Genomic DNA, 21,448 nt, shown 5'->3' with positions numbered 1-21,448 from the left:
TTAAACAGTTGAAAAAAGAATGTTTTAACATTTCTTGACCTAAGAACTTTCAATTAGAAAGTACTTAACTTCCATCCGTCTGTCCATATATATATATATATATATATATGTGTGTGTGTGTGTGTGTGTGCATGTATTTTAGTTGTATCAGAAATACATTTTTGCTTTCTGAGGAAAGCTAAATTATTACATAGAAGTCTGCCCAGCATACTAATAAAAGTAAATGACTGAACACTTCTGTTAACTTGTTTTAGTTAGAGTAAAGCCAGATAAAAATAAAATCTTAGACCATTCTTCAGAAAGAAACGTAATTTCCAAGTTGACTGTGTCCCTTGGTTATGCACAGCTGCTTGCACAACACCGCCTGCCTGCAGCGTAGGTTGTGAAGAACTGTGTGATGCTGCTGGTTTGCTGTCCAATTTTCTAGGGAAGCTTGGCCAAGTCCTCTGCTGAGCCAGCTGTGTGAATCCCCGCACCCTTCGTGAGTTAGCCACATTTGTCAGCTGACTGCACTGTACATTTTGTCATTTTAAATACGTATTTGCTTGCACCATTAATATACTATTTACCACTGAGTGACTCGCTGCGCTAAATTCATCCATGGTGTAAAGAAATCAAAAAGGAGGCAGCACAGCAGGCGAGGCTGGCCCACCAGATTTAGTTCACAGCTCTGTGTTCCCAGATGAGGTAAGGATTGCACAAGAGATGGAGGGCCGATGGAGTGGGATGGAAAGGGTCTTTAGTCGAGTGCTTCCCTCCTTCCACTGCCACAAAATTCTCTATGTGTTACAGAGGGTGTTTACCTCTGCCTTATGCAGAAACTGTAAGATTAAGCACCTGTCTTTAGGATATATCTCATAAGACCAAATATTTATTGAAATCTTTCTCAGAAAGTACACCTTGTACCCAGCCTGTGATTTATAATCTCTCTGGCTCAGGTCACTCCACAGAGGCCTTAGCTCACAGACTACTCAAAACAATCTTCTTTTGCCACCTTCTGGTGTGCCTGTCCCGAGATACTGCATTAGTTGTACTACGTTATGCTATTCCCCTGCCCGCAGAGCATGGCGGAACATGTTAGCATCTTTAAATGACACATCCTTCTGCTTCCAGTGCACAGGCATCCTCCTCACATGGTTTCTCTTCAAAGCAAGGCTCCAAAAGGAAAAGGATAACTACTGCCCTCCCCTCATGTATCACACAGTACAAAACACTCCCCACTTACTGTTCTCTGCAACTGCTGTGGCTCTATCAGCACCCGTGGTCACTTAGGAATAATTAACGGCAAAAGCCTGGTGACACCAATAGACATGAACGTACTACATTCTTTGTCATTGTCTACCACTAATTCTCTCTTGTGGTATCATGTAGTCTCAAAATGCACCTTTGCACAAACACTTCATTTAACTGTAGTCCTGCAATAGCTGCTCTTAGAATAAGGAGAAAAAGAATGAATTTTAAACTGAAAGCTCTGGAGTGATTTGAAAGAGCTTTACAGAAATGGAAATGGCTTACTAGAGCCACAGTACGCCACCAGAAGGTAAGGACAGATTGGACAGAAAATTGTCTAAAGCAACCAGAGGTTCCCTCTGGGCATGACTACGCTCGTGTTAGTTCTTATCTCTGTAGTGCAGTGCAGAAGGTGCTGGCCTGTGGCTATCAGGAGATGAAAGCTCAGATGAAGTGCTGATAGAGCACACCCTGTATATATCTGTGTGATATATTCTTGGTGTCAAGAGAAGGTGTCAAGCTAAGTCCCTAGACCTCTACAAAACCTGGTAACTACTGTTTTATGAAGCAAGAAAACTAAAAGTCTAGAAAATAAATTTCACAATATATTAAATATTTAATTTTTACACATTAACAGAGAAGTAACCTTCAATTTACCTTTATAAGTTATATTAGCATAGAAAATCCGTATCTTTGGTCCTAGATCCCCCCCATCAACCACCTGAAGAAACAAAACCTACACAGCCAGCAATGCAGCACATTTGTGCACCATTAGAAAACTAGTGTACACAGAATGAAAGCAAACATTCAGAAACGAATGTTCTTCCAGCTTATGGAAACATTGCAGAATTAATAGAAGATTATTATCTTTCTGCTTATCTGTTGACAAAATCTAATATGCACTCGTGAGCCATAGCCAATGAAACAAATCCTTTATCAACTAGGACTCCAGACTTACTCAATTCCAGAACTTGTTTCTTGTACCCTGCTACGGGAAAAAAGTGGTGATTCACTGATTGCCTAACTTTAAGCACACCCAAAGACTTGGTTTCTCCCATGGAAACACTCAAGTGCTGAAAGCTAGCAGAATGCCTGAGTGCTTGGCTGACTGAAGCACATACAGAGCAACACGAACAACTAATATCAAAGAACTCAATTCTTGCACGCAAACGGTCTCAACAATCTTAGTGGAAAAACACAACCAAACAGCTACAGAATCAGCTATCTGTGGCAATGTGATAAGACTGTTAAAATACAAGCATATTCCAACCCACTTACCAAAGCACTGTGACATTCCCCATCGTCTTTTTCTCAGGCAACTATTACCAAGGCTGAATTTGTCCTCTTGACAGGGTGTAACCCTGGCTTTGCTTTGCTGTTGGTACTGGGGTTTCTCCCCCAGTATCTTTTCTTCTCTTCTGCCTTAACATCTGGGTAACATTTGGTGCACAGACAAATCGTAGTGATGTATGTAAACAGAGACAAACATACACAGTCATCGCCACTAGTAAATCCTCTTCAAAATACTTGGAAAAAAGCAAAAAGAGCTGATGTGCAATTCACTTGAGTAAGGCTATTTTAATGTTGGAAAGTCACAGACAGTGACAGAAAGAAAATATAAAATTGACAGTGTAATAAATTCCTTTAAGGCTTATGGCTATAACAGAAATAGAGAGAGAGATGGAAAATGCTGGGAGTGTAGCTGCTTAATTTGGTTGGCAGATGTCCTGCTGGCAGTTGCTAGTTGCTGGCATGTCTGTCCCTTCATTTTAACCAAGCAGAAAGCCAGTGCCTGTTTAACTCCACCACGATGGGACCGAAAGTGCTTGCAGTGTCTTTACAGCACCAGCTTTTAATCGGTCTTATTTTTCTAAAACATTCAGATTTTCTGCTGAAAGTTTTCTGGATTTTAATAAGTTTCTATTATTTCTTCTCCACATCTGAGCTGAAGCCTCTCTGAAGAATTATGTATCCACTTTTACAACTAATGGGAACCAAACTACAGAAAAACTGATAAACATCCAAGGCTGGTGCTTGCTATGGAAACAGCCCTTTGTGAACACTAGTATCTCTCAATCCTTGGTTTGGGGAGAAAAGCACCGACTGAAAGACTAATCAATCCTCAGTAGTTGCCTGTTATATCCAAGCAAACCTTAAGCATGCTCAAATCTGGAAACTCATCCTGACATCAACAGTCACAGACTGCAAAGTCTCACTGTAACATACAGTTTTCTCAACAAATAACTCAAAAAGACAGCTGACTCGTGGTTTTGAGAATCAGAGGGCAAGAAAGCCTCTGAAGGCACCAAAAGAGTAAATAAAATAAAGATCAATGAAAAAAATAGCATTTCTGTGATATGGAGTTTTTACAGTATTCTGTAACCCCCTGAAAAATCAAGGTTTTTGATTTGGATGAGAAAAGATTATACACTGTTTTTTGTGCTGTTGTTCATTAAACCGCCCTGGCATAAGACCAACCCCAGCAATCCCAGTAGCAATGGTACACCTTCATTCTGTTCCAGGTCTGTGGTCTTTGAAGCATATCCAGATATGCCGCAGACCCACCTCTATTGCTATAACACAGTCTAGGACTCTGAGCTGCTAAAAATTCACTTAATGAACCAATATCCAAACGTCTATCCTCCTTTGTGCTCATTACAGGGCTGCCTTGTGGCCTTGGTTTTCACTGGTGTAAATTCAACCCATAATCAAATAGGTGGAGGAAGATAAGGAAGATACTTTGAAAGACAGAAAGAGATTTACAAAAAATTAGGACAGCAAGCAGAGAAGGAAAAGTAATTTGAAATATCCAACGTAGAAAGGAGGAAAATATCCAAGACAAATGCAAAATGAGGATGGTAAGTCGGGCAATCAGCTTTGGCTGTGCGAATCATTTCTGTTACTGTTTTCCTGCAAAGCATTTCTGAAACAGGTCGTCCACTCATGCAGGTACTCTGAGTAGAACCAAAACTATTAATGTCTGCCTTGAGACAGATGAGAACTGGCCTTATCTGCACTGCCACAAGCAACCTAACAAAAACTGCCTGCATGTGAACCAGACTATGGAAGGGATACAGGAACAAGGCACTGCAGGGAACTGCTAGGATACAAGTAGCTGCATCAGGCTTTGGGAAGAGTGCTTGTCACACAAATGAAAGAAAACAGAACTCAAGGTTATGCCCAGCAGAAGGAAATTGAGGACCACAGGAGAAGCTGCTGTGAAACAAGCTCCAGGCAGCAATGAAGATCAGGTGCGTGTTTGTGCAGCCATGCTGCCAGCAGCAGTTACAGGCTGATCCTATTGGGAAGCTCAGGACTACAGGTAACCCCAGGGTGCTAATCCCCACTGGAGAAAAAGAAAGCTTCTCAGAGAGAGGGGAAAGTATTTATTTACAGGGAATGGACTCCACCTAGCAAACCTAAGTCTTCAAGTATTACGATATGCAGTACACAAAGCAGATTCTGCAAAACTGTTGAATGGTTTAGAGATTCTTTTCCAGGCAGTTTACGTGTATCCTACAACCCACAATCACTGTCAAAGGATGGGGAAAACAAAAATGAGCTGTATCCATTTGCATAACTGCTGCACCAGGAGGCTAGGATGCAAAGCAGTCTTTAGACCCCTGCCTGTTATCAAGGAATCCTTTCTGAAAGTTCACACTCGCAGTGGCAACACTAGCTAGAAAGCCCCTGTCATGAGTAGAAATACTAAGTAGAAATACAAAATGATATATGTAAATAAAGGCATAATAGAACCACAAAAATAATCAGTGATATAATATGGTGAGTATGAATTCAACACAATGAACTACTAAATAATTTGCAGATATCACAGCTCCCTGTTCATCTGAATTTCTTTGTAACTTTCACCTCAATGTGAAAGTTACACGTGTCTTCACAGAGTGAAGTCAATGCGTCTTCACAGAGTGAAGAATTTAACTTCTTTTTGGACGACAATATTTTATCCAATGAATTAGAAAAAATATTTTTAAATATGTAAGTCCAGGTTGTCTTCCAACATACAAGTTGGTATAATGTAACAAACAAAAACTTTTTTTTTTTTTTTGACAAGTAACACCTTATGACCTGGAAAAATAGCCTTAATGAATACTTTGAGATATTTCAGGTGTAGTTTAAATGTCTCAGTATCAATTACTTCTTTTTGGAATACAGTTGAAAACTGTAATAGGTAATCCCAATTTTGTCACTCGTTATATCACTACTACAGCTTTTTCCAATTTCTAAAAGCACATTTATAGAAATATTTGCAAAGAAATTCACCATTTGTTTCATTCTCTCACTGTGTTTAAATGCAGCAACCCAGAGCATCTAAACTACCTCCATAAATTTTGAGAGAATTCCATTCTTAAAGCAGATCTTTTTGTAAAATAGATCTGCAGATCTTTCACCCCAAATTAATTCTTTATTCCCAGTGACACCGATAAGATTTCTGTGAGAAGAAATGTATGAAACAGACCTGCCCTGTGTCTGTGGTGATTCAGAGGTGATTATCTCTTTTTGTAATTGTTCAATTGTAATTTATAAGGCAGTATCTTCCATGTTCCCTTGCCAATTCTAGGCAACTGACAAACAGCACTACTACAAACAAGATCTTTTAGTTTGCTAAGTGCGGCAGCAACATTTTTTTTTTCTTTTTTTTTTGTAGTGCGCTGCACTACCTTTATTCACAATCTAAACCATGTTAAATGCTTGCTAATTCCAGTAACATCATAAAAATACTTTGCAGTTCTGTGCATGAAGGTCTTTGATTATACATACCTCTGAAAAGAAAACAGACAGGATGACTAGGCTGATCCAGTGAATTACTCCTGCAAACTGTGAAGCACTTGAAACTGCAATTAACACAGTACAATGAGGCATCATTATAGGAGCAGAATGCAACTTATGTTTAGTATCACTAGTACTGCTACAACTTACACGTGGGTCAAACTTTCTTTCTTAAAGTTCATAATGGAAGTGCCAGAAAGGGAATGGGATGTAATGGAACATGGAACTCCAGCCCCGTCAGCTGCTCACCCTACTTCAGGCCAGCATGTCAGCAGCCACAGCAATATTGCCTTGGATCTTGTGCGCATCAGATTGCCGGTAGGCAATGACATACACATTAGGTCTTTGACAATCTGTCACTGCTGCATGCTCTTGCTCCACACACTGCTTTACTATGAGATGCGTGACTAAATCCCACGTACCTAAAAATTCAGTTAGAATTCTGTAAGGAAGCAATGCTCCATTATTCCCACATCATTCCTTATATGCAGTCTTTGACAATTCAGCTCAGAAGAACAATAATTGTCTGGAACAAGTGATTAAAAACTACTGCTCAAACTGGGCTTTAAAAACCTTTTCACCTAAATAAATAACCGAGCTACGTGGACTTTCACACAGCTGTCCAGATATGGCATGAACATTCCCCTCAGTCACGTTTGACTCTAGGAAAACCAGAGCAAGTTCAGCAACAGAAAGAATGAATGTCATTGTTAATTGTGATGAAGATCAAATCTCAATGTATTATTTTTAAAGAGTTTGTGAAATAGCAGTGATTCTAACTTGTGCAACATAAAAATGTGATTACTTTTGTAGAGTGTATTTCAGGAAATGTGGCTGTCAAAGGGGCAGCTTTGTCTTTAAGCAGGTTGGCATGTGAGCACTTGAGAAAGCTACAGCAAATGAAATAAAACTCCACGTAAGATAATTGGTTTAAAAATACAACTTCTTTTCTACAGTCTTTTTCAGGAAGACAGGAACTATTAAAATCACTTCTGTTCAATTCATTTCAAACTCCTCCATGAAACGAAGTCCGTAAAGAGTAAACTAAAGGGAAAATTTATAGAACGCTGGATACTGCACACAGACTTTCCATACGTCTTCCTCATGCACACTGACTGTGATGTAGTTATTCCACTATCAGAGTGAAATAACTGGAAAAAAAGTCCTTTCAGAACCTGACTGGAGGAAAACTAACCTGGACTCACGAAAAGCATGAACTGAGAGTGTACTAAAGCCTTGCATGGGCACTCACTGGCATTAAATTGTGCTTTCATTTGATTCAACTTACTTTGCTTGTTTGCTGTAAGACTACCTAAGAAGCTCTATGGTAAGGATTGTCTTTGTGGGATTAAGTGCATGTCTTGAAATGTGGAAGATTTCTCAAGGAAGTTCAACTGAAATTCATTAATGACGAAAAGCAAAAAGCAGAAAGGGTCCAGTATCTGCACTACTGGCAACTCTTACTCTGGAGGTCACACACTATCAAGTTTCGATTAAGGCAATGAATAGAAAAACCTCACTTTACTTCAGGGTATTTGTGAGTCTACCCTCCCTTGAGCAGACTGATGTGTGGTCCTGCAGTTTCAAAGAACTATGGTGTATCAGAAAAGTTCAAGGCAATTGATGACTCTGTGCACACAGAGATGCAACACTGCAGCAGAATTAACTAAGTCCCAAGGAACATGTATGCCATGCATTAAATCAAGCATCTTGTTTTAAAATTAAAACTGATCAAAATGAGAAAGGGCAGGAAGGAATGGAGGAAGAAATCAGGATACAAAGAAAAACGTTGCTAGGGGCTGCTGTTGGAGCTCTCACAACTGAGGCTCCTCTGGGGCTTGATGTGAGAGGGTTTGCTGCAGAGGAACTACTTACAGACGAAACAACAGGGAAAAATATAATATATTTACCTTTCCCATGGCACCGTCTTTATAGGGTGGCATAAATAACAAGAAATGGAAACCATCTGAAAGCTATTTTTCAAACAGCTGTCAATTGACATATAAGGCTCCAGCTGCCCCTTAGTGGACAAAAAAAGATATAGCAGCCACGATTCTTGAAAGAAAATCAGTTTCTGATGCTGCACTAACTGGAGGAGAATGCTGGACCCACTGCCAGACAGTGTGCAATCAAATTGCCAGTAAACAGTAAATGTGAAAAAGTCTCCCAAACCAGAAGCTTTGTTCAAGAGCTGAATCACTAGCCCATACACTGACTGGACATTTGCCTCTTCCATAAGACTGCCCTTCAAGAATGTAGTGAAAGGCTACAAAAAGGGAGAAGGCTCTTCTGCAGGAGGCGCCCATCCCTGCTCTGTGGTGGCTTGGATACCTCACTGGGATTCAGGTTGAGGGAAAACACCTAAGCTAGTCAGCAGCTGCTACTTTTATCTGGAACAGCATTCCATGTTTGTTTTACTTGTAACCTTTTTTTTTTTTTTTCCCTACAAGTTGTCATTAAAAGCCAAGGAGTTGTGTTTTATTTCACATTTTGCTTGAGAGAAGTGCACAGTGCAACCAAGGACTGCACTAAAAGTATGAGAGAAAAACGATGCTCTCAAAATGTCACAGTCAAAAGAAACCTGACTTCTCAAGCAATAGTTTTACACATACAACCCAAAACCCATTAAAATCCCTCATTAAAAAAAAAAAATAAAAAAAGAGACCTGGTAATTAATTACCCTCTACAATGTGGAGCAGCAGTTGTTATTACAAACAAAATTGGCAGTGATGTGCCCTAACACATCCTAACGCACTGCTCAATTTCACATAGAATAAGGAATCGTTATAAACTAGAATAATATGTTTGAAAACCGTAATTATGTCCTAACAGCTTTTTAAAAGCTTAACGTAAGTGATGTACATTCCTCACGACACAACTGCAATACTTCTGTTACCCCACCAAGACAACCCTTATCTGATTTAAAACAAAACAGAAAGAGTTCAGCCTAGTGAAGGCAAGAAGCATGATGGGTTATGTATTAGCTAAAATGCCAAGTAGCAGCACAGAGCTACACACTCTCAGGTGCTGAGAAAATCCATACAGGGCAGGGGCAGCCTCTGCACAATGAAATCACCTGGCTTCTCCAGGCATCTCTAGGCCAAGCACAAGGTGTAAGCTGGCAAGCTTTTAAGAGTATCACATGCACCAGGTAAAAAGAGGAGAAACAGTCCCTAAAATACAGCCTTCTCTAAAGCAAAATAAATGGTTAAGAAAGCAGGTGGTTTCAGAGGAAAGTCTCCAAAACTCTGTTAAAAGTCTAAGACAAATCAATAGAAACAGCTTTTAAACTCTTTGGCTCTGCAGGAAGTGACAACTCTATACGTGAACGGAAAGACGTGGTGGCTTAATACAGTTCCCCATTCAATTTTTAAGGACTTACACCCATCATTAGCATTCCTGACTTTTCTAGAAACTACAGATTTGTCCAAATTTTTCGTTTCCTCATCTAAAATGGTAAGCTGCCAGAGACTGCAGAAAATAACAAATGTAATGGAGTGGCCATGCTCATAACACTGTGTGCAGTACGGACAGACAGGGTTGTAAGAGGACTGGGGGAAAGCTTGGGCAATGTTGTGGAAAGACAGCTTAGTCACTGATTTATCTCATAGGCCTAATAAAAAAATGTTTGCAGTTAACAATGAAGTCCCTTAAACTAATCTTATTACAACTGTAATACCTACATTTTTACAGTGAAATCTAACTTCACTGATATCAACACAAAAATCACGAAAATAAAAGGACTTCAACATTCACTTGCTCAGTTCAAAGTTGCCATAGAAGACACCAGACTGCGACTCTTTCATGTTGTGTATTCTTGCATTTATAGGATTGTCTGAACCCCATTATTACCATTTCAACATATCTGAGACTGTATGGCGGTGCTTAAGGCTGCTCTGTAACAATTAGTGGAGAGAAAAATGTAGCTGGTATGTGTGTTCGTATCAGGTTTGTACTTTAAAAGCAAAAAAAAAAGAAAGAAAGGAATGGAGGAAAACAGCAGTAGAAGAAAAAAATGAATTGGGAAGCAAAACAACAGCATGAAAAATAGCACTGTGGAACCTGTGTAGAGTGAGTTCAGAGAATTCAGATATAGTAAAACTCCATTTAAGCTATTATTTGACTCACTGTATATTAGCAGAGTAGAATGCCAATCTACATCATTTCTGTGCACAAGATAGAAAACTAATTTCAATTCCTACCCACCTCAGTATATTAAGTTACTAATATGATGGCATCAAGTACCCTAGCAAGTTCATCATATCTATCCACATACATGTGACAAGTAGCAGGGAGATTAACGATACACTGATGACCTTCTTCTCTGCGTACAGAATGTGGCTGTCCTGAAGGACAGACCTTTTCACGTACTAATGACATATGTGCAGATATCTGCATGTACACTCTGCTTGTATCCTCAGAAAATGTGTCCTATACTGAATTTGGTCAGCAAAATACGGGAGGGGCTGACTTCACTATACTAGGGTTCCACAAACACAGTTCTTGCCTAGCCTACTAATCATTTACATGGTAGGAAAAAAGAAAATCCCCACCAACTTCCCCACCCTTCAAAAACCTCCCAGCAAGTTAAGCCTTTATTTCATTAAAATGAAAAAAAAAAAAAAGAATAATCCTCCTACTCACACTGGAGAAGCTTTATATCTATTAGGAGTTCCAGAGTCAGAAGAATCACCACCAACACTACACAGGCTACCAGGAAACTGTTGAGACTTGCACTGAGCAAAAATACCTGCCACACAGCTGCTCGTCTCCCACAGCACGGTTTTAGCCAGTTAGATCTAAGGAAAGAAAATTAAGAGGGGAAAAAAAAAAGAAAAAAAATAAAGGAAAGAAAGGAAAAGAAGAAGTGAAAAAGAAAGAGCGCTAATGAGCAGTGGACTCAAAATGACAACTTCTGCTGTTATGGATACACTCATCAATATTGTACATAGACTTTGCTAAATGCACTTTTGTTGGTTTCTTTACTAAGGTTGGGCTATCTTCCAAATCAGTACACTGATAAATCCTGGTTACATCTGTCAGCTGCACCATCTGATTTAATAAGCATGGTTAATCGCACCTGTAACAGCCAACACTTCACTCTGGGGATCACGTGTCTCATCTTCAATGAGGTTCTCCAACCCTCCTGAGCATATCAGTGCTCAAGAGCCTTCCAAGGCACTGAGTAATGCAACCTTGATTATCATATATGCTTTTCTTCCTGTCTCACTATTTTTCATGCACTTTTATACTGACATACATACTGCAACCATTTACCTGTGGCTACCAAGACATAGCAGGACTCTGCTATTTGGTTAGAAGGCAATGAAGCTTCATAAGAGCTTTCTGGGCATTGAATTTTATTGTCTTGTATCTTTATCCCTGTTCTAGTATAAGAACCAGCTTAGATCTGTAGCAAAAACTACTATAGTTGGTTTTAGTATCAGTTAATAACCACCGCCCAATTAAGAGTGCAGATCATTCACTGCAACTCTCAACTGCCAATTGCTAGAACCGTTTAACCTTTGCAGAAATATTCTGTCTCATTCCTGGTTCACACTTCCCTTAGTAGCTGGCAGTATATCCCCATGGGATACAGCAAGGCTGTCAGAACTTAGGAATCAGCAGCTTCAACCAAAACCAGTAGTTGAATTTCACAAGAAAACTTGCATGTTCTAGAGAGAGAAACTGCAACAATTCCTGCTGACTACAGCTGTAAGAATGAGAGCTCTGGAAGGAAGCTGATAAAACAATAAATGTCATGCCAGTGCTGTGCTAATGCAGATCCACATTTTTCAAAGTGGTTGTTAAAAAAAAATTAAAAAATCTGCTTTTTCTTTTGAAAACACTTGTATTAGGAATCATAGAAATTCAGAAACATATTAGTAATCATAGGAGGTCCGAAACATAAAGCCCATCCTGCTGCCTTTTTTTCCTCCTAAAATTCTCCCATAGTTTAACTTTGATATGGTATTTATCATATCATTTCTCATTGCAGTGTTTTGTAATGTTCTTGTACTGGCTCAACTCTGCAAGTTCTGATGCTCGCCTGACACTATTTTCAAAGCCCTGTAAACACGCATTAACTAATAAAGAGCTGGCATGAATTACTGGCTCAGCTCTAAGAATTGCAAGCACGCAAGCTATGATGCGGTAACCGCACTGTCTGAACTAAAACGTCAATATGCAGAAATCAGTGGCATGCAAGATACTGAGCAATTCCATGTAAATAGCTCTAGATACAGTAACTCCTGTTACAAACACTCAGAAAAACATCACAAAACATTCCCTGACATAGCCACACTTAAAAATGGGGGAGAAAGTGATGCTAAACAGTGCTCAGAGACTTGGCACTTTCAAGCAGCTTCTCAGAATTGAGTATATCAGCTAAATACTTGTACTCAGAGCTGCCTGATTACCTACCCATAAAAGACCTTCTCAATTGACTCTCAAAACTTCCAGGAAGATTTGGCAAGTGTTACTATCTGGAACTTGCCCTTAGTTCAATTGCATTAAGGTTCTAGCCTGACGTATTCTAGCCTGAAGCAGTACTCAAAGTTGCTTTTCTCTCAAACATTGCCAGAAAAAAAAATCGCAAGATGAAACAATCATAAAGAACTAAAAAATACAAGATGCACTAGATTTTAAATATGTATTTTTTAAAATGTAAGTGGAAAAACGGGTCTGGAATAAAGCCTTCATGCAATCTTGATTTTTTAACGGATTTTATTTGACTCCATCTCAAAACAGGACAGCCTGTCTGTACTGCAGCTGGTATTTTTGTTGGGTTTTGTTTGTTTGTTTCCTGACATCTTTCCAAAAATAATGCTAGGGAATGGCCCTGTTTAATTAGAAAAGTTTTTAGTTCTATTCCCTTCTTACGTTTATCTTCTCTTTTCCAAAAAGATCTGTTTTGCCAGCATTTACCACTGCAGGGTAGTTTTTCCTCTGTCCTATTCTCAGAATGATCAGTAGAGGGCCTAAAAACATTCCTTTAAAACCTCCATGTGGTCAAGATTTGCAAATACACCAAACATGCCACTAAGAGTAAATCACCTGTGATTCTCAGCATGCATTACATACAGCCATGATAATCTTTATTCAAGCCCATCATTACTCCTAGAACTGCTAACGAATGCAGAATTATTCTTCTGTCTGTGCAGCAGCAGTATCCCACCGATTCCAAAAGGCTTCTGAATGAAACTATCAGCTTATGACTGAAAAAGCAACAATTTTAAGAGGCCAAGTGCAGATCACCTGCATGCTTACACCTACATATCACTCACAAAATATATAAATTGATTTCAAAGATGCAAAAATGTTTGATAATTAAGCCCTAGAAAACCACCTCCAGTTTCATATTTTAATTTACTACATCAAGGTACATTTATTTAAAGCTTGTCCTGTGAATGGACAGTAATTAGCACCTTCACATCACTGCTTAGCAAACAAGCTCTTCACAGATCTCCTCCAAGTCCTCTAAATCCACTGACACAGATGATTACATCGTGCTCTAAAAAGGAGCACTGCATGTTTTTTTTCCTGGGTGCCGGAAAGCTAGCTCATTGCTCCTGCTACTTCTACACAATTGTATAATGGAGTCCTCATCTTGCCTAGGCTTTTTTTTTTTCCTTTTTTTTTCTTCTTACCTCCTGTAAAGAAGAGACATAAATAATAAAAGGAACTGTGCTCTAGCTAGAAATATATTTTAGATAAACCTAGTGACACACAAACCACACTGGATCCTAGTATACAGATCTTTTCATCTTCTTCAACTCTTTAACCTGTCTTACTAGAGTATCTCTTTCTCCTGATGTATAAGGACTCGTCCAGTCAGCAGATAAGGAATCTGGTATTTGAGGAAAACAAATCCATACCAGAATTAGAGTAGGTTTAAATTTACATTCCAAATCCTGGCCATTTCCCCTCTAATGCTACAGAGCTACACTAAGTTTAGAATTTAGATTAGAAATTCGGCCACAAAGATATTCCAGAAAAATAAAAGTTAAGTTATACAGCTCATAAATTTATCTAGAGATTATATAGAAACCATATGCAAGTAAGACACTTTTTTGCTGATGCCAGTAAAAAAAAAAAAAAAAAAGTCTTATTTTGTTCAGAGAACAAATACAGCTTCTGTTAGTGTCCTGACTGTGTTGCCTGTTGATGCCAGGCACTCTATAAGATACACGTAAAATGTCACTTGGGACAACATTACTGCACAACTTGAGTCAGGTTCTTCAGGTATCTCAGCTACTCTGTCTATATAGTAGGAGCACCATTTACCTGTCTTGCAATACCTGGGTGAAGTAAATAAATGCACTAGAATTGGAATATCTCAGTTGACAACTAAAGTTTTGTTATGGGAAATTTAAATATGTAGTGGAATTTTACCAGAGGTAATTCTTTTTAAAGATACTTTCACACATGACTTTGTGGAAAACCAATCTGTCATCATCACTGCTAGTTTTCTTAATAAACAGCTTGGAGAAAAGAACATAAGGCAAAACTGGGAAAGGTTTAACACATTTCTTTGGCAAGGAACCACTACAAACAATTTGTTCAAGCTGTTAACAGCTGTCACTGTTTCTATTTTCTGTTCTTGCAAATAAATCCCCCCAAATCTGTATTATACCTTACCCTGCCTTTTTTTTTTTTTTGGCTCAGCAGCAAGTGTTTGCATCTCACAAGACAGATATGATTAGAAAACAGAAGGATGGATGAGATCCAAATCACTATCTGTAGGAGTAGAAAGGCCATGGTCAGGAAGTAAGTGAAACATAGAAAGGTTAAATAACAATACAAAATCTGGCTGAGACAAAACAGACAGCAGAGCCTCATAGGAGGCCGCAAATAGCAGCTGGAGGCCTTGAGCAATTCCAGAAAGATTCCTCCAGTCTTCAGCCTAAACTCACACATGGCCGGTTTATACATATCTGTTCTTGTGCCAGTCTTGTACTTTAGGACAGTTAGCTCTTTTCCCTTGCTGGCATTTTGTCTACAGTGCATTTATATACAGCAGTGACATCTCCTCATTTACTTTAGTCAAAGAAGCGCGTGCTTTTTGTAACACAGACACTCAGTTTTTCTAACTGTCCTTGTTAAAGAATTGTCCTAGAGTTAGAGAATACAGACAAGATGAGTGGTACATAATACTCTGGAATAGGCTTAATTACATGAATGCTTCCCAGCTCTCCCTGAAGCATCTTACTTGATGCCCCTAGGCTCATTTCTGCCTTCTTCATAGATACATATGACACCATTTGCTCACAGGCATCCCTTGATTACCTTGTACATTACTCCTCTCATTAGAAAATTGCTTATTAGGCTTTAATGTTTTATGCTAAGTTCTTTACTGAAATATTAACATCAGACTTAAAACCAACCGTTAAGAAGCACAAGAACAGCCATATGAGATCAGAACAGAGGTTTGATGTCCTGTCTCCAGTAGAGACCAGGAGCGGATGTCTCAAGATAACAAGAACAAGGCAAATAGATATACTTCCCATTCAAACTCTCCCAGCATCCAACTATTTTCAGCTGGAGGACTTACTGAGCCAGATGTGGTTTCTAGGACTCTACTTAGGAACCTTCATTGAATTCCTTCTCCACAGACTTGTCCAAACTCTCCCTACGGCCGCATAAGCTATTAGAAGCCACAGATCCTTTAACAAGTATTTCCACACATCTACTACCCTCTGGGTAAAGTACCACCTTTTTGTTTGTTTTCAAATAGGCCTTACTCCAGTAAAGTACCCTGGCACTTGGATTGAGGGAGGAGCTGTCATACTTTAAAGTCTGTGTCACTGATTCTGTAATCTCAGTCAAACCTCACATCAACCTGCTCTTTTCCAGACTGAAGAGTCCTAGCTTATGGAGTCATTTCTCCAATGGAAGTTGTTCTACATCTTGGATCACTGTTTTCCTTTAAATCTTTTCCAGTTTTTTTTTTTTTTTTATCTACCATGTCCTTTTTTACAGGGACCAGAACTACACACTCACATTCAAGATGTGGGCAAAGCTTGGATTTATAGAGATGCACAATGATGTACTCTGTTTTACTCTCTACTCCTTTCCTCACAAATTCTAACATTTGGTTTGTTTTTACACTGCTGCTCAGCACTTAGCTCTCCTTCTAGACTAATATTCCTCTTTTCCACATTTCTCCCTTATCCAATTGCTCATCCATCTTTCAATTGTTACACCAAGCCACATCTTCTCCAAGTTAGGCAATTATTCCCAATTGTAAACCAGATAAGTCAAATCCACATCACTTCCACTCTCCAAAAGTCCTTTGCAAACAGTGGTCTGTGGGCTACATCTACTACATCTCTATCCACAAAAAGTACCCAGGAAAAGTAAGTTCTGTTGGAAAAAGAAAAAAAAAAATCGACAACCCTAAAAAGTTTGAAAACCACTGAGCTTTATTTACTTATTTATAGTAGGCGTTCCCTCTACCAATTGGCGTTACTGATGAACGACATTAGGGGGACAGAGTCAAAGGCTTTAGGTACTAAGATAAACACAGTAACAAGCTATTGAAGAGAACAACCTTTACAAATATAAATGCTTAAAAGGATCTGTAGTAGAAAAGGAAGTTTCTAAATCACTGAACAGCCTAACACAGCCCAACGTTTCATGCATTCTCTAGTGACGAGCTGGGCACCTCTCAAACTCCGTAGCATCAAATGCTCACTTTGTGCTGCAGTACAGATCTTGGTTTTGGACCAGAGCACCTGTGTGCAGCAGCAGCGATACAGTACCACACAGAGGACAAATCAGCACTACAGCATGTAAAATAAGTTTAAAGAAGTCGCTTTTGTAAATACAAGGAGCTTGTTAACTATAGGAAACAGTTCTGCTGTCCAAAACCTTTGCACTTTATCTCTAGCTTGGACCTGATTATTCACCACGTATCGATATGGCGTGCTCCAGGGTCTTCATGAGGTGCACAAGAACTTTCAGAAAAGGGACTGTACTTTATGTATGCTTCCAGATAAAGACAAGAAAAGCAGAAAACAAAAGAAAAACAGGAACTTAATCCATTTGAGTTCACTTGGTTAAAACACCTTTAAGCCTTGCAGAAAATATAAGTAAAAAACCTCAAAGAGATCAAAATAAAAACTAAAGTGTGAATATGAAAACCAGAAATAATGGCATACACTGGATGCAATTACAGAAGACAGATCGAAGGAACAGACATCCTTTTCTCCCAGAATGGGTGAATAGATTCATCAAGGACAGCTTTCTACCAATTTGAAATGATAAGCTTGCAGGAATGTTTCCTGTGTTAACTTCTGAAACTCTGTGCATCTCTGTGTTCTCTGGTCAGTTTTGGTTTTCCTTCTTTTTTATTTCTCTCTCTATCCCTTCACACATCATTTATTTTCACAGCGATTCCAACTGTTTCCTTCACTTTCTGGGAAGGAAAACAAACCTGGGACCAAACAACCCTAAGGCTATAAACAGATGATCATAAATGATTAAATTACAATGACATGAGTATTTATAGTTAATGTCAAGTGAGTCACATTAACTGTATCAACTCCCAACCTTTACAGCTGTTGATGTAAAACACCACATTTGAAAGCACCTTCATCTTTCAAAGTTGTTTAGCATACAGAAACTCAGGAGCTGCAACCCAAAACAAATACAATGTAATTGAAAGTTGGTGTATCTCCCTCCCCTTGCTTCCCAACCAGAACCAAACACAGATCTTTATTGAGACAGGCTCACTGCCTAACTGCTTATTACTTCACCAAAAATACAGTCTATCACACAACTGACTGTAAATTCTTTTATAGGTTATTATGAATGATACCTCCTAACTGGTGTTTAAGGAAAATATGGGAAGAAAAGCTAGCGCATACCACGTTCTACATGTAGATAATTTCCAAACTGTTCTCCATTGTTTTTATTGGCCATTGATGCAGAAACAGAGGAAAGTATTTTTTTGGAGGACAGAACACTTGACAACAAAGAAATTAAGAGTGGCACTTAATGTTAACATTGAAAAAGTTCCTTAGCTTTCTGGGTGATTATGCTCTTTTCATGCAAACTGAGCTCAATGCAGACATAGACTCTCCATTAAATTCACAGACACAAAGAAAATCTGCTGCTTTTGGTATACATGTATCATCTAATCTGTTACAGGTATGTTAGAAACGTACAGTGGTCTGGGCACCCAAGGCACAGTTTTGGAGTTAATCATGAAGCGCATCACAGAGCAGCAATATCTAAGGACAATTCAAACAAGTTATCTGCAAGGCAGGTAAGCAGGACTAATGAGTTATGTTACGGATTTGTAATTTGTTACTCATTGACAATGTATATGTTCCCACTAAAGCACTAGCGAAAATTAGAAACACTTCTGAAAAAAGTAATGCTTATATTGGCTCGAACGAAAGATTCCTATTTCCAATGGTGGCAGAAGCATGTTCCCTTAGGGGGAAGAGTTCAAGAACAGGGCAAGCTTGTAGTGGTGCATCTAATGGCTATTTTTCATGTCCAACAGTTTTTGGCTCTGGGAACTCCTGCACCAGGTGTATCTATCATACGCAACCCTCAGCAAATGGAATGTTGTCCATGTAAAAGTTTACTCCCTTTAGCAAGGATTTCTCCAGTTATTTACCTGTTGTCCTGTAGAACCACCTCATAGGCAATCCGTTATGCCAGCAATCCGTAAACATAACCATACTAATACGTACTAATGAGTAACAAACAGCATTCTCATATTGGTTCTGAGAACCAAGCTACTATTTATTCACAGGCCTCTGCAGCGTGGAGGAGACAGACCTTTGTAAACACAAATCGTTACAGTCACATAAAACTAAAAGTTACGGATTGCTGGCATTCATCAGAACACGTCCTTTTTCTGAAATGGCAGAACCACAGTTGCATTAACACTGGGCACAGCAGCCTCGCTGCAGCTAGGAAGCAAGCCAGATGCAGCAGTCCCCCCACCCCACGCTGCAGCGTGCAGAGGCCACAGGCACCTTACTGCTTCTGACTGCGAGGAGGGCAATGCCAGCCCTGACACATGACCTGTAATGGCTATCTTCAAAGCATATTCCATCTAACTTAACCAGCTTCCACTGTTCTAACTTTCCCTGCTTATCTACAGAGAGAAAATTTTTGCTTATCCCACTCCAGAAGACGGCACAGTTTGTGGTTTGCCTGAGGATTGATTTCTGGAAGAGCAGAGAAAGGTTTTTTCCTGCCTTATTAATTACACTTGTGCTACTTACAGGTGTACTTCAGGGACCGACTTTATGTGTCATAAAATCTGCAGTCCTTTCTTTGTTGCTTAGTGCATGGATCATAGTTGTAAACTGAATTTCTGATGGAAATAGCTCAAACTTCCTACATAATTCCTTTGGTAACATTGAGAGATGGAAACTGCCTGCCCTGAGCATTTGATACAGTAGAGCAAAGCCACATCAAACTGCACAAAATCAGGCTTTGATTCCAGTATCTTTAAAGCCATGGGATGTCAGTTTACATATGATCTGCCTAATAAAAGACAGATAATTTTCATAATTTTCTGTTTACTTTTCCCTCCCCCCCCCCTCCTCCCCCCATTTCTTGTGGGAGGGGTAGCTGGTCTGATGCCATCTGAGAGTTTCCAGGCACACAAGGAGAGCTGAGCTATCACCCACCTGTTCCTGGTTGCCAATTAATATTGGGTTTATTGAGAGAAATTCTCTCAGATAAATAAAAGCATCCCATCAACAGACAGATGCAGCTTGTGACAACTACTCAGTATTTCCCAAATCCCTACCATTTTCCTATTGCATCTTCCCAAGAAGGGGGCATGCACCAGACTTTCCTGCTTAGAGCCTTGCAATTTGAATAAGTACAGTTTGTCTAGATCGGCTACAGATTGAGACCAACAGAGTCATACAGAATATATGCAGGTCAGAGAGCCTGGCAACTTCCCTGAAATTCTCAGGGAAAAATATGTAACAGGTAACATTTGGAAGTCTGTGATGAAGACAGACTGCCATGGAGACAAAGATGAGGCCAACATCCCCTTTTAGTACTCTCCAGCATTAGCTCTACCTTCTGGTATCTCCACTTGCAACCTGTACAGAAGTGGTGGGGGCACAGAGCTTCACAGTCATGAATGTGGATACTTGCAGAAAATACAAGGACTTAAACATTTTCTGTCACTTTCTGCACTGCCATTCCCACACCATTCTCTTCAAATATGAGGGAGAGGAAGCTGGCAGGTCCTGTACCAGGCTGATCTGACTCACCATAGATCCTTCCTACCCAGGTGGAAGAGAAGTGAGCCAGCCACATCTAACAAGGCCACTAGAATGAAACTAAAGCACTCTCGTAAAACCAGACACATTCCCAAACAAGCCATGAGGTGGTATGGGGACAGAATTTTACTTTTGCTTAGGGCCTTCTTGAGCTCGACTCTGCTCCTAAATTTCACAGGATCTCAGCTGCAATCAGCTTTTCTGAAAGAAAGAAGGAGCCGTTCCCACAAGGAAGATGCAGCCCTAGGACTCAGTGGAACTTACTCAGCCAAAATACACTGAGATATACAAACTAAAGCTCTGAATTTTCTTCGCAGAATCCCCTCTACAGCTGGGCAGTCTGGATGGCACCTGCTTATTTCCGTTCAGAGCAATAAAGCCACAAAAGAAGTCTGTGTGAAAGAAGGGATCTCTGCTGAGGAAAAGAATGATAAGTCTATTTCCATGCTTAGACTGCAAGGCTGCTCAAACAGTCACAGTGAGAGATCTGTGCACTTTGGCACAGTGAAGAATGGAGTTTCAGATCATAAAAATCTATTAAAATGCATATTTGAACAAAACTGGTATTTACTTAGCACCAAAATATCCTGAGGGTTACACCTGCATACTCAAATTAATTTTCAAGTGCCTCTTTTGCTATGCAGGCTATTTTATGTTACAGTTGTACCGTACTTACATAACCTACTTGAAATGTATTTCCCCTTGTTTGGAGTAACAACTTTCTGGAGACATCTCACAAAGTCTAATTCGGAAAGAAATTAAAGGCAAGAGTCTTTCCTCTGTACTCCTTCCTGACTACCATACAGAATACCTGCTGAGCAGAGATCAAGCAGGTCTCTTTGCTGATTTCTGAGCACATGTTAAAACACATTCAGCCACCAATAATTGGAGGCTTATTAATGTCTTCATCATGAGAGCTCTGTATGGCTTACTGTGGAGTGCTTTTAGATGGTTCTTACCAACACTGGAGTATATATACATCCAGTGCAACACACCATGCGTAGTAATCACAGAATCAGGGGGGCTAAGCACAAGCGCTCACTGAACCTCTATGCCAACAGATGTTGAACTACACTGTTATCACCCCTGAAAACTGTGTTTTCTTTAAGACATCTAGCTATTGCAATTCTACTTCCCTCTTCCCCACGCACACCCGTAGTCTA

At 39.6% G+C, this 21,448-nt stretch overlaps 1 protein-coding gene across 3 annotated transcripts in view; it reads right to left on the bottom strand.

Moving 5' to 3' along the window:
- Positions 1–21,448, bottom strand: part of TMEM266 (transmembrane protein 266) — a 78,937-nt gene that overhangs the window by 28,769 nt on the left and 28,720 nt on the right. For all 3 annotated transcript variants that reach the window (XM_040570696.1, XM_040570697.1, XM_040570695.1), the window contains exons 6-7: positions 10,663–10,817; positions 6,010–6,083 (exon numbers count right to left, since the gene is read on the bottom strand). In XM_040570696.1, coding sequence (XP_040426630.1) covers positions 6,010–6,083; positions 10,663–10,817 — 229 coding nt within the window. The remainder of the gene's footprint in view (positions 1–6,009; positions 6,084–10,662; positions 10,818–21,448) is intronic.

Source organism: Cygnus olor, chromosome 11, assembly GCF_009769625.2.
Source record: "Cygnus olor isolate bCygOlo1 chromosome 11, bCygOlo1.pri.v2, whole genome shotgun sequence".
In the NCBI taxonomy this organism is placed as follows: Eukaryota; Metazoa; Chordata; class Aves; order Anseriformes; family Anatidae; genus Cygnus; species Cygnus olor.
This window is presented reverse-complemented; position numbering and strand designations above follow the sequence as displayed.